This window comes from Serinus canaria, chromosome 4A (assembly GCF_022539315.1).
Source record: "Serinus canaria isolate serCan28SL12 chromosome 4A, serCan2020, whole genome shotgun sequence".
Taxonomy (NCBI): Eukaryota; Metazoa; Chordata; class Aves; order Passeriformes; family Fringillidae; genus Serinus; species Serinus canaria.
The window spans coordinates 6134427-6147767 of NC_066318.1; the positions used below are offsets into that span (position 1 = coordinate 6134427).

General features: G+C 51.9%; 1 protein-coding gene across 4 annotated transcripts; it reads right to left on the reverse strand.

Annotated features, from left to right (window-relative positions):
- Positions 1–989: 989 nt before the first annotated feature.
- On the reverse strand, positions 990–12558 carry LOC103816558 (G-protein coupled receptor 83-like). 4 transcript variants are annotated; one of them, XM_030229049.2, is made up of 7 exons: positions 12414–12553; positions 11611–12241; positions 10678–10803; positions 9880–10013; positions 5700–6754; positions 4799–5048; positions 992–4416 (listed from the first exon to the last, which is right to left on the reverse strand). In XM_030229049.2, exons 2-5 carry the CDS (start codon positions 11992–11994, stop codon positions 6160–6162), a joined length of 1239 nt encoding a protein of 412 aa, XP_030084909.1. In that variant the 5' UTR covers positions 11995–12241; positions 12414–12553; the 3' UTR covers positions 992–4416; positions 4799–5048; positions 5700–6159. The 4 variants fall into 4 exon arrangements, with proteins under 4 accessions (XP_009088798.1, XP_018769947.1, XP_030084911.1 ...); XM_009090550.4 differs by having other exon boundaries at positions 990–5048; positions 11611–12199; positions 12414–12558; XM_018914402.3 differs by having other exon boundaries at positions 990–5048.
- Between the last annotated feature and the right edge of the window lie 783 nt (positions 12559–13341).

Consider the following 13341-nt stretch of genomic DNA (forward strand, 5'->3'; position numbering starts at 1 on the left):
CCTTCCAATTCAGCAAGAAGAGGGATGGAATTTTAGCAAAAGAATAAAGTGTTTTTACAACCCTTTAAATACCTCTTCACACTCCCCCTCATTCTCCTCCGAGCTGGCCTGAAGGAATTACAGGATTACAAATAAATACCCCAATCAAGCACAATAACAACAGAGCCAATGTTCATCATTTCTTACCTCCTCCAGTTCCTATTCACATGGCAGAGCAAGGAGTGTGCAGTGCCCCAGGACTGTGCCCTGGCCACCTCCAAAGTCAGACAAGGCAGACATGACCCCAGGCTGGGCTCCCATCTTGCCCCAGCCCCAGGACATCTCCAGCAAGAGCAGGTGGGCTGTGAGCTGCTCTGCTCCATGGTCCTGTCCAGAGGGGCTTCCCAAAGATGTGCCCCACACCCTCTGCCATGGGCACCAACAGGGCTGTGCTCCTGCCCTGCACCACCTGTGTCATGGAAAGGCTTTAGAAATGGCAGCTTGGCATAGAGAGTGTGTGTGTGCACACAAACACATCAATACAGACAGAAATGGAATGGGGGAAGGGCTCCTTCCTCACTTTGTACAGAGAGGGGGAGCAGAGAATGGGTTAGCAGTGCTCAACACTGCAGACAGGAAAATAGGACCCTTGTCCTACCCCCCCTCAATCCCTCCTTCCTTCACAGTGACCACGACAAACAAAGGCAAAACAAACAATTTGTCAGCTTGGTTTCACAAAGAAGCTGAGAATTAGTCAAGTGGTGAAGATGTTCCCATTTATAGCTGAAATGCCTGAACATATTGCTAAATATTCATGGTCTTTATTAGCTCTGCTAATCATAACAGGTCTCCTGGAGAATGAATATCCCTACATCCTGCCCTGCAAGCTATGCAAGACAGCCAAATACTTATATTCTCCTGAATGGAAGGCAAAGGAAGGCAAGTTAGTGCAACTCTGTTAAACAGAACACAGCGTGTGTCAAATCTAATAATCGGGAAAAAATTCATATCCTGCCATAGAAACATGAACATAAAGAGGAAAGGGACACTGCAATTAAGACTTTATTTGGAGTGCAGCCATTGCCATCTCAGTGAGGGAACAGTCAGCATCAGTCACTGTTCCTCAGCCCGAGCAACTGGTGGGTTTAATTCCAGAACAGGGTGGGAAATGGAGACAAACTCTTAAATAACTGAACAGTGAAGAGGAGTTCAGAAATGACAATGTACTGTGAAAGTAAAACTGTAATGCTAAAAACTAAAACTCAATTCCTTTCCAGCCTTTAGGAGAGACTTGGTTTATTAACCTGAAACTGAAAGGTCTGAGCAGGTGTATCACAGTTCAGAAACAAATTAAACTGTCCAAAACAGCCCAGAGCCACCCAGCCCACTGCAACTCCCCACTGATGGAACTGTGGTAAATCCATCATGGAAGTGATCCTTGTGTTCTGAATTCTGCCATGTCTGACATGTATAACCAGTAAAAGGTCAAAATAAGCTGTGGAAGGAGCAGGAAGCTGCAAATGTTAAGGCCATTGATTAATTGATTGCTTAACTCCTGTGGAAAAATGCCTGAGGCAGGATGTGGCTGCAAAAAAAACATAGTCTGTCTCAAAAATAGGAACAAAATCTGCTGCTCTGAATCTTGCTGCCATCATTTTTGTTAGGTGTCATAAATTATCTCCTAACAGTACACACAGTCTGGGCACCTGGATTCACACTGATGGTGGTGTTCAGCTTGGCTCCAAGTGTGGGCTTGAAATGGAAATTACTTCTGCAGTGCTGTAGGAACAGCAAGAAATGGTCAAAATGAGGCTTTGAAAATCCCTGTTGTTGCTGTCAGCTACACCAACTGCAGGTCCCTGCAGAGTGGAAATTTTGGAAACAGGAGATCACCAAGGTCCCACAGCCTGCAGGACACAGCATGGATGGGATGCAGATGTATGCAATGAAAGCATGTGCGAATCATATAGAGGATGTAAACCTTTATGCTCTGAAGTCCCATTAATTGTGAAGCAATAAGCAGGAATTCCATTAATGGGGACACTCCCTTTACTTGCCCCTTACAGTGTCCCATAAAGCAATTGGGTTTGTCTCCAGCAGATGCACTAGATGGTCCATTCATCTGATTTTATAAAGCAATTAGTCTGGTCTCATCTGCCAAGAAGACTTTTATGGGCCTGTCATGGAGAAGTCTCTTCAAGTGACAGACTATTGTGTTGTACAACCAGACCTGGTTCCTGCAGAGCTCAGCCTGTGGCTTTTGGAGTGTTTATTACTATTTTTGCCCTCTCACGTCTGGTTAAGTGTCAGCTGCTCTCCACTTCTACAATTTGGCACTGCTGAACTGAGCAACATCAGCCAGTCTGGGCTGCTGGGGGAGTGAAACATCAATCAAGGACCAAGTGCATTAATTCAGCCCTTATTAGCAGGGCAAATAACAAAACATGGGATGGGGAGCAGGGCAAGAGGTGCTTTTGATCTGGTGCCTGTGGAGGCTCCATGTGAGCTCCCGAGGGAGGGCTGGCTCCAGCACAGCCCCAGGCACGGCGCCCACACCTCTGCCTGCTCTGGCTGGTCCCCCCCAGCACTGCTCAGAGCAGCCTTTGGGTACCTGCTGCCGGCCCCCTGCCCCATCCCATCAGGGACCCCAGAGAACATCAGTCCTGCTGCAGTGCAGAAACCCAACACCTGCAGCACATCTGGGCAAGGAGACGCCTCCAACGTACCTGCTCAGCTCAGACTGGGATGAGCCAAGCTCTGGGGGGCTCTGGTGTCACCTCAGGGGAGCAGTTTGGGAGCAGACCCTGGAATAGGGGTGGGGATCACTGCTGAGCACTGGTGGGACAGGGCAGCTCATGAAATGTCATTAGTCTGCAAACCAAGCGCTGACTGCAGCCCGTGCCCTGTGCTAAACCTGTCCTCACTTGCCGCTATTCCTGCCTGGGCTCCCTGCACAGCCTGGGAGATCAGAAGCGTTCCTTTGCAAAGGTGGTGCGGGAGGAGGCAGAGGGGGAGAGCCGGCGGGCTCTGTGGGGACAGGGGAGTTCTTTGGGGGGCAGGTGGGCTCTGTGGGGGCAGGTGGTGTCTTTGTGGGGCAGGCAGGTTGTCTCCACAGTCAGTGAGAGAGCAGAGCCGTGTGCCCCGGCTCTATGGAGAGCCTTTGCTGCTGCCTGGGGCACAGGGCGGCTGCACATCATCTCCCACGCGGGAATTCGGGGTGTGCCTTCACATCCAGTCTCCCAGGTAAGGGCTAGGCTCCTTCCTCCCCTGCTCCGTGATTGACCTAACATGCTGAGTTACTTCTCAGTGCAAGATGATGATGACACTGGGCCACCTACACCCCAACATCCAAGGCTTAAGCTGGATTTAACTGAGGACATTCCCCCCTGCAGCGTGCTTTGGCCAGCCCCTCCATACTGTTTTCCACTTGAAGAGCTAAGTGATGATAATTGTATTCTGTCTCTCCTTCCTGAGCTAATTTTCTGACTCATTGTGGGGGTTTTTCTGCTAGCTTTTTGTTAATCTAGTTGGCATGTTGTGGTTTCTTTGTTCATTATGTGGTGGAGCTATATAAGAGGATTTGTTTCTGGAATTCAGGTATCCCCTGCACTGCGTTCCCTGTTATCGTCTTCATCAGCAACTCTGCTGAAGGCACTCTGCTGCATTTGGCATGAGCTAACCTTAATAAATTCGGGCTGTTAATCACTCAGACATGTCTCGCTGGATCTTTGCACGCTGATTTGTGTGTGCTCAAATAGTTTCCCCGGAGCAGCCTTGTGGTGACTCAGTGTTTCAATAATTTGCCCTCCAAACTCTCCCTCGGTTCTGCCTCCCGGGGGGCTTTGCCTGCCAGTCCACCGATAGGGAGGGGTCTCCTGATGGCAGAGGCTGTCGGCTCCCAGGCTGGTGTCTGCAGGGAGAGAAGTGCACTGCTGTTGCTGCTGCTGCTGCTGCTGCCCCCGCAGCCCTGTCCGGCTGGAGCCGAGCACAGCCTTGCTCCTGGCTCTGGGAGCTCTCCCTGGGATCCCGGCGCCGCTCAGGAGGACAATTCCACAGGTGCCCGCTGGGATGGAGACAGATTAAGGAATGTTTAAGCATCTATTTATGTGCTGAGTTGACTCAGCCCCAGCAGAAGCCGAGTTTCACAGATTCCCTTTTCCAGAGCCTGGCTTGGAGTCCAGCAGAGATGCAGCCTCCTGCCCTCCAGGCACTGTCCATGCCCCGGTCAAACGACGCTCAGGTTATACTTTTATTTTATATATTGTTCATTCTATACTTGCCTGAGAGCTGCTGGGAGTCAGGGCATCCTTAAGTGATACAGGAGCCTTAAAGCATTGCGTGAAGCGTGCAAAGTTCTGAATCTCACTCAGGCATTGATAATTATCAGTCCAGATAGCTGAGCCATTACGGAGATTCGATACAGTCAGCTCGTACATCCTGCCCATTTAGGGGAGAAAAATTCAGCAAGGAGGAGATGCTGCGATTGACAGATCCAAGGAAAACCTGCCAGGTTATTTCTGACAGCAAGAGATAGATAACTGCAGGGATTAGCAGAAGATCAAGGGAGTGTGAAGAGACCCCTTCTTTGGAGTAAGGGCTTGGACTCCTCCAGAAAAAGGTTATTCAGCCATTTAAAGAAAGAAAGGAAGGAAAACAAACCTAATAAATATTAAAGACAATACATAGCAATTTGAGAGCTGCTCACCAAAAGCTAGTGAGGAGCGAGGAACAATAAAAAAACAAATTATAGCTTCTTTAACTAATTAAATGAAGTGATGCTTATTAATTAGAGATTATCTTAACATTTTGAGAAACTCACAGTGATGTTTCTTGACTGAAAACAAACCCTTCTGTACACTGAGGGAGCACAGACAGCTTTGAATTCCCATGTTCAATAATTGTGAGCTCCAAGCAAAGTGCCTCAGGGACGAAGTATTCACCCATTCCTGCTGCCACTCCTCGTGTTCTGCTGTTTTCTTCTGGTGCAGGCACTGCAGTGCATACCCAAGGTGCCCAGCTGGGGTCAAGTGAAGCCTGAAGCTAGGATCCCCCTCCTTTTGTCTTTCTCACTGCACAAATGGAAAATAACAATAAAAAAAAAACACATAAAAATCAGTCCTTAGTTTCCCTTCTTTGGTCTGGTTTATTCTCCCCTGGGAAGGTAGTGGGAGTATGTTCGTATTCCCTCAAGCCAGCCAGGCCCCCCACTGCCTCTCTGGGCAGAAGATCTGTCTGGGCTATCACCAGGACAGACCAGGAGCCCCCCACAGACATGGCTGCCCTTGGGCTACTGAAATCCATCACCTGGTTTGCACCAACTAGACAGCCCCAGAGCCCTTGGTGGCTCCTCACAGGTCATCCCTTCTGGCCCTTTCTTGCCCTCCTGTTGTTTAAATGAGACTTTTACAGCAACTAGTAACAATGCAGAATGATTCCATTCTTCAGAGAGTGAATGCTACAGCCCTGATGAAATATTTTGTGCCCTTTTTTAAAGTGCCAGTGTAGCTCTCTTTACTGAATTAATATATTTAGAGTAAAAAGAACTTCTCAGTGGACTACATTAATCTGTCATCGTGCCATCTGAGCCTAAGGCCATGGCTCCTGGGGTGCATCCCTGCTCCCCTTGTCTGGGGCTGGCTTCCAGCTGCTGTGGGTGGGACAGAGACAGGGCAGAAGGAGCAGCAGAATCTGAGAGCAAAATCGCTGTCAACAATCCTTACCTCTGTAGGAGGCTTTGCTATACACTAACTGGTGAGGCTCCCTGTGGATGGAGTCCATCAGCATGTCCAAGTCCTTCCTTCAAACACCTGTCATCACGGATTGTTTCTGCTGCTGTGCAGAGCCCCACGTTATGGCACGTGTTACAGCCAGTGACAGAAACCTGGGCCCACTCCCTCTGATAGCAATAAATGGGAAAACCTGAAAGCAGATCACGATGTCTGAGCAGCTCCATGTCCCCTGTACATATCCCTGCCCCCTGGGCCAGCTGCAACGTGGGTTTTACTGGTAGAGTGCTGGAGAGGCTGTGTGCCCACCATGCCAAGCAGAGGAGGGGCTATAGTAAGACAAGCCAAAAATCAGCAGTAAAACAACTGAGCAGCAATACTGGCTCCTGAGGAGAGCCTGGGAGATGCCCCTTGGTGCCTCCCACGGCCAGGTAACTCCCCTCAGCACCGCAGCTCACAGGTCTGTGTTGGCCGTCGGGAGGTTCCTGGTGGAGCAGCTGGCCTGGGAGGCCGGTCCCTTCCTGCACCTGGCCTGCGCCAGCCACGCCTCGCGGCAGGACACGGCCCTGGGGGACAGTGCCTGCTGCCGAGGCCGTGGCACCTTCTGGCAGATGCAGAGCAGGGAGCGGAGCCCCGCGCGGAAGCTCTCGTTCAGCCAGCAGTAGATGAAGGGGTTGTAGCAGGTGCTGCTCATGGCAAACCAGTGCAGCGCGAAATAGAGCCAGTTCTTCGTCTTGATGCCCAGACTGGAGATCAGCACCACGTAGCAGTTCAGGGGGAACCAGCAGACTGCAAAGACCACCACCACCAGCATCAGCATCTTGATGCTCTTCTTCTTGTTCCTGTGGTGGGTGACATACTGCTGCATGGTGACGTCCCCGATGGCATTGCGCAGCCACAGCTTCTTGGCCAGGCGCATGTAGGTGACGGTGATGATCAGCAGAGGCAGGAGGTAAAGAAGGAGAAAGGTTGACAGGTCCAGATACTTCCAGACCAACTCTGCAGGCTCGGGGAAGTCAGGGAGGCACAGGCTCCGGACAGTGGCTTCCCTTGAAAACAGGAAATACAGATATGGCATGTGGCCATTGCTGCCCCACGGGTGCTGCTGGCTCGGCAAACCACAGTGAGGGTCTCACAATGCCCACAGCCACCTGCTCAGAGGTGTAGTGTGGACAGAGGGAGGACACAGAGCCACAGCTCCAGCATGTCTCTCTCAGGCTGGTCCTGCAGCCCCTGCCCTCCATGGGAGCACCCTCCCTGCAGTGTCCCCTACCAGCCAGGACCCCTTGCCCTGCCATAGCCCCCAGCACAGGATCCCTCAGCAAGAGCCACTGCAGCAGCTCTAAGTCAAAGCTGTTCTGGAGGGGAGGGAAGGACTGGAGGCTGTGAGAAAGTCTCAAAGGCATGACAAACCCACCTCACTTTCCTTCCCTACCCGCCATTCCCTTGCCATCAGCTCCTACAACCTTCCTGCTACCTCTTAAAACTGGTGTGATGATTATTCACTTGGCTCCAGTTGAACCACTGACAGTGAACTAACAAAAGAAAGTGTAACCTTACGCAACAGCTCATTTTAACAATCCCTTACACCTGTCCCATCCCATCCAGCCCCAGGATTTGGGTGTGTTCCCACTGCCTGGCCAGCAGTGGTTCTCATCCCATCACCCTTCACTGCACCGTGTGTCCCCTCCACACCCTGCAGCTGGTGTAATGGAATTTATTTCCAGTGGATGTTTTCTCCTTTTCTTTCTTTTCCCCTCTCTTTTTCTTTCTTGTATTCCATTTTAGTCTTCTCTCTTCATCCCTCATCCTCAATTCTCCTCTATTCAGCACAGATTTTAGCTCCCATCAAGCTGTACTATTCACTGCAGTATTGATTTAATATCCTGTTTTCAACTGCTGGAGCTGCCTTTTGTGTCACAAATAGGAGATTGCTGAGTACAGGCAGCTGGAGCAGGGGATGAGGTCAGAGCAGTGACAATGGGTCCACCGAGTACGGAGGACCTGGAGACTCCACTCAAGATGGGAACTGACGCAGAAGGGAAAATCATCTTTTTTGAACTGCAGTCTTGACTTTTCTTCCCCTGGATCTGGGGGACCTCACCACTGGCACAGGGGACCTGCCAAAGGGGATCTGACAGGACAGTGTTCTGGTGAATTCTGATATGACCAGGGACTCAGATGGCTGCTGTGCAGTGCAGCCAGAGATGGATGTTGGTGGAGCCCCTGTTTCCCACCCCAGAATCCTAACCACTCCCTGGTAGCAATCCCAGGAACCCTGACCCTGCAGTAGCTATTACAAGCAATATTACAACTGTGATTTTTTTTTCAATGGAAAGCAGGGACAGGAATAGCATGTCCTGGAAGTCCTTATATTGCTGAGCTGCCTCGTGCCAGCACAGGGCTCAGTTTCCTCTGGCCATGCCAAAGGATGAGCAGAGACAGGTGCCCCGAAACAGATCGTAGGGTTCCTTCATTCATGAGCAATTTGTTCCCTAATCCCCAAGCACAGCTGCGGAGCAACGCAAGCACGGAGTAACCCTGCCCTGTGTTTACAGTCTGCACAGTTAGAGGTATGATATCCCCTGGCTATGTCAGCCACATCAGGAACAAGCACAGGCAGGGCAGGGCTGTGAAGCCCCCATCCCACTTGAAGCCCCTCAGACACCAAAAGCAGTGACAGCCTAGGCAGGCACTGACTCTCCTGCCTCATCAACAGGAGGGGTCTGGCTGGGCTGCAGGAAATTAGATTTGACCTTTACACAGAAGGTCAATGTCTACAATAGAAATCTCATTCCTGCTGCCTGTCAGTGTCTCCTTGCCCCACTCCCTGGGATGCTGATCTCAGCCTGAAAATACAGGTCATGGTAAGATTATCCCCTTGGCCTCAAGGCTGGCATTCCTGCGAAGGGCAGCACCAGCAGCATGACACCTGCCACAAAAATCCCACTTGGGTACTGTTACAGACTGTTTTCTAGACAAGAGAGGTCACAGCAATGCCACAGGCTGGTGGGGACAGGAGGGACAGAACAGGTTGGGTACCACAGAGGAAAGGACTGCAAGGGAAAAGAACCCCAGAGTTTGGGTTTTGTATTTCTCCCAGGCAGAGGGTGACAGCAGAGACAAGTGCTGTTGCCGGACCTGTTGTGGGGAGATAAGCTTCTGCTTGTAATTTTCTTTTTCTTTCTTTCCCTCTACATTAGAACCTTCTTTTTTTTTCTGGTATTTCAGTCCTTATGTTGATGTGAAATTTCACTTCATCTACTGTCATTGTGCTTAGCCAAGCAAAGAGTTCCCTTTTCTGAGGAGAGGCACCATGGCACACCAGGACAGCTCCAGTTCCTGCCAAAGCACTGGTCCCTCACCTGCCCCACACTGGTCCCCCACAGCCCTGCTTCATGAAGGATGTGTGTTCTCTATGTTTTTCTCATTAGTGTAACACTGGACAGAAGAACCTCAAGCTTCAGAGAAGGTTGGTCCTACTTTGTAAATTCACATGGATGAAATACAGGGTTGTCACAAGCTGAGACTCAATGTAGGACATCCTGGGGAAGAGAGATCAGTAGCCCTGCTGACAAACCAGGGTGGTCCCCTGCTCCTGCTCCCTGCAGAGCCTTGGTGATGTCAGCACAGGTATTCCCAACAGGAAATTTATTTTCTTTCTTTTTTAAACTGCAGTTTGGCTCTCTCTCTCCTCCCTGCCTGGGCGAGTTGGATGAGCTTGGTCTTGCTGGGGACCTGAGCTGAGGCAGGCAAAAGGAGGGAAGAGGAAAGTCCCTCAGGAGAAAGTTACCTTCTCAGGACAGAGCCTCTCCTGGCAAGGCCATGGCACTGGAGGAGGTGTGTGTTGCCAACAGCTGTGCCCCAGCCAGGCTGTGCCTGGGACTGCCCCAGCACACGGCTGGGAGTGGGACCCAGAGCCTCATCTGGGCACACAGGAGGTGGTGAGAGCAAACCCTGGACAGCAGGCCAGGCACAGTGCAGGCCAGGCAGCTCTTCCACAGCCCCAGCCTCTGCTGGGGGACCTGGGATGTCACCCATACACCAGCTCCCTCTCATCCCACATCACCCATCCCGTGCCTGGGACACTCAGGTGCCCTCCCTGCTGAGCGAGTGGCACTGCACAAGGGCTGCCAGACCTCCACACATTCACTGGGAGGGGGAGATCACTCACCTGTAGTTATACTGGAAAAGCTTTTGGTAGACAGCATGGGGCAGGGAGAAACAGGTTGCCATCAGCCAGATAACAGAGATGCTCAGAGCTCCCTTTGTCAGGGACATCCTCTGCTTCAGTGGATTCAGGATGACCTGCAACAGAGACTCTGTCATGACTCTTCCCCCACAGGAAGCAAAAGCCCTCACAGCCCACACGAGGGTGGGCAGTTTGTGACATAACCTAACACAGCTAATGATAGGAAAATGACAGCCATGATTAGGTAAATGTCCTGTTCATTAGAGTGACCTGGAAAATGGGAAATGTTGAACTTCTCAGTCTGCTCAGAAGAGCTTTCAAACTTTATCCTCAATCTTGTTATGTGAGAACTGTTTTCCTTAATCTGGAGGTTACACTAGTCAAAAAAAAAAAAAAAAAAGATATCTTCTGATATCTACCCAAATGTCTTCACTCAAGGGTATGTTTTTTATTCTATATGAACTACATAAGAAATGTCTCTTATTCCAGCTGGGCCTGTGAAGCTGAGCTTTCCTCCCCTCTGCTGAGGCAGAAATTCACCTTTCATGAGATTTTCTTTGTTAGATCTTGAAGCTGATAAAATCTGATAGTCTGGAACTTACTATAATAGCACATGAAAGGGGAGTGATTGCTGGGGACAGGCACATGGCCTGGGCTGTCCTTGCTGTCCTGCACTGGACACAGAGCCAGCATTTGTCATGGCCACGGACAGAAAAACTTATCCTAGCTCAAGTCTCCTCCTAGAGCCTTGGAAGAAGAGGGAGGGGCAGGCAGTGTCACCTGGTGCCTGTCCAGAGCGATGGCTGTCAGGGTCAGTGTGGACACGTGGAGGGAGCAGTACTGCACAAAGCGGCTGATGTGGCACATGGCCTTCCCAAAAATCCACGTGCTGTTCACAAAGCGGACCTGAGGGGAAACAACAGCTCATCAGCCAGAAAATGTGCTGGAAACAAATCCATGGGGGTTTGGTTTGTTTTCCAACAAGTCCCGTAGCTGGAACCTGAGCTGGCTCAGGGGGTCTGGCTGCTTGGGCAGCTTCGCCTGAAATGCATAGAAATATCAGCTAAATGTATAGAAAGATGAGCTATCCTGGTCTCTGAAACACCTTTACAGAAGAGTTTATAGGGTCAAGCCCCAGTGATTATGAAGTGGTGATGCCACAGCCCTCCTGACCTGTTTTACAGACATTGTGAACAGTGGTAAAAACTTTTTATTACGCTAACAACTATACTTGGAAAAAGTGGACCAAGGTTTGATATCAACCCCTCTGTCAGATTTGGAGAGCTTTCATTGAAGCCTTTATCCAGCTGGCATCTCTGAAAAGCTTGACTATTTTCTTCCAGTCACCCAGTATGACTGGCATTCAGACTGTTCTGACCCACTAAGGGACTCTCTAGTGCTTTCCTGCGTGAACATTAAAAACACAGGAACTTGTTCTCATTTCCCAAGAAGCTCTTGCTGGGGTTTGGTAGCACACACTGTGATAGACTTTGGAGTTTCTAGGAGATAGAGTCTAAAAAAGCAACAGAGAGCCCACAGGCTGCTGAACTGTGTTTTACTTGCCCGTTAGAGTTATCAGTTAGGCTTGGTGGTGTTGGGTTCCCACCCCAGCCCTAGGAGAGCATGCATGGAAAGCCTATGACCACCAGGCAGAGCTCTGGTGGGTGGGAGACTCCTGTCCTGCTTGAAGGGACAGCAAGACCAGCTACTTACCAAGGTGAAAGGTGTGTTGAGCAGTGTGATCATGATGTCTGACACTGCCAGGTTGACGATGAAGAGGCTGGTGGCTGAGTGCATCCTCTTGTTCTTCAGCACCACGTGGCACACCAGCATGTTCCCAAAGAGAGACATGACGATAATGACCGAGTAGGCCACGATTAGCAGCGCTTTCACTGTTGGTTTCTGGGATTCTGGCTCATATTTAGCCAGCTCAGCAAATTTCTCCCACTCAACAATGCGGCTCTCTGTCCAGTTGAAGATGCTCCTGTTCGTTGTGTGGTAGATGGACATGAGTTTGGCCAGAGAAGAGTAATGGTCAAACTCCTCAAGAAACCCTGTCACCTGTGACCTGGATGGCTGAAGCAGTGAGAGAGGCATGGTAGGTCAGCTCCAGTTTTCCCTGCTGGGGAGCAGTACCAGTGGTGTGTCAGAAAGGGGCTGGTGTGGGACCACACACTCTCTCACACAGCAGGAAGAGCAAGAACTTCACAGGTGAGAGCTCTGGGCTCAAGCAGGCTGCCTGACCATCCCGTGCTGCTGTCACAGGAACTTCTTCCCAATGCAGAAATGTTCACCTTCCACTCTAAACAAATCCAAAGACATCTTTCCAGCAATGATCTGAATTCTGAATAGAAACCAACACTTCATTTCCTGGATCACACAGGTCTGTATGTGACTCTGCATACATTACAGCATGATTACATCCCAATTCCCTGCATACGCCAACTTCAAGGAGAAACCAAACTCCCCACCCTTACCCCCCTCCCTAACTCCTACCCTTACCCCCTTTCACTTACCTCGCACTGCGAGGCCGTTTTTCTCCCCGACCGTGCCCGGTCCCAAGGGGCAGCAGCGGCTCCTCCGGCTCCTGCGCTGGACACCCCGCACCGCACACTGCCCGCACAGCACACACGCCACTCTCAACACACCCCGCACCGCACACTGCCCGCACAGCACACACGCCACTCTCAACACACCCCGCACCGCACACTGCCCGCACAGCACACACGCCACTCTCAACACACCCCGCACCGCACACTGCCCGCACAGCACACACGCCACTCTCAACACACCCCGCACCGCACACTGCCCGCACAGCACACACGCCACTCTCAACACACCCCGCACCGCACACTCTGCACTCACCGCCGCACGCCGCACACCTTCCACACCGCACCCCTGCACCGCGCACACCCCGCGCACCCCTCTCGCCACGCTGCACCGCGCACCGCACACACCCCGCGCACCGCACACACCCCGCACCTTTCTCACCGAGCACCCCGCGCACTCTCCGCGCTGCACCGCGCACCGCACACACCCCGCACCGCACCCCTGCACCGCACACACCCTGCACCGCACACACCCCGCACCCGTCTCACCGCGCACCCCACGCATCCCCGGCCTGCCCGCACGTGCGGCCGGCGGGGCCGGAGCCGCCGCTCGGGGCGGGGCTCGGGGGCGGAGCTGCTCCATTCATAACTCGGCGCGGGCGGGGCCCCGCGAGTCGTTACCGGGGGTCAATCGGTGCCGCGGGTCCCGGAGCGCACACGCACCCGCCGGTGCAGGTCCCTCGGTGCCCAGAGGGGCTGCTGCGGGGCCGGGGCAGAGGGCAGCGCCCACCACAGTGGCGAGCGGGCACGGAGCATCCGTGCTTGCAGGGTCTCCGGCGCTGCCTTAACGGGAAAAGGAAAAAAGAAAAAACCTCACAAACCTCTCCCGACCAGA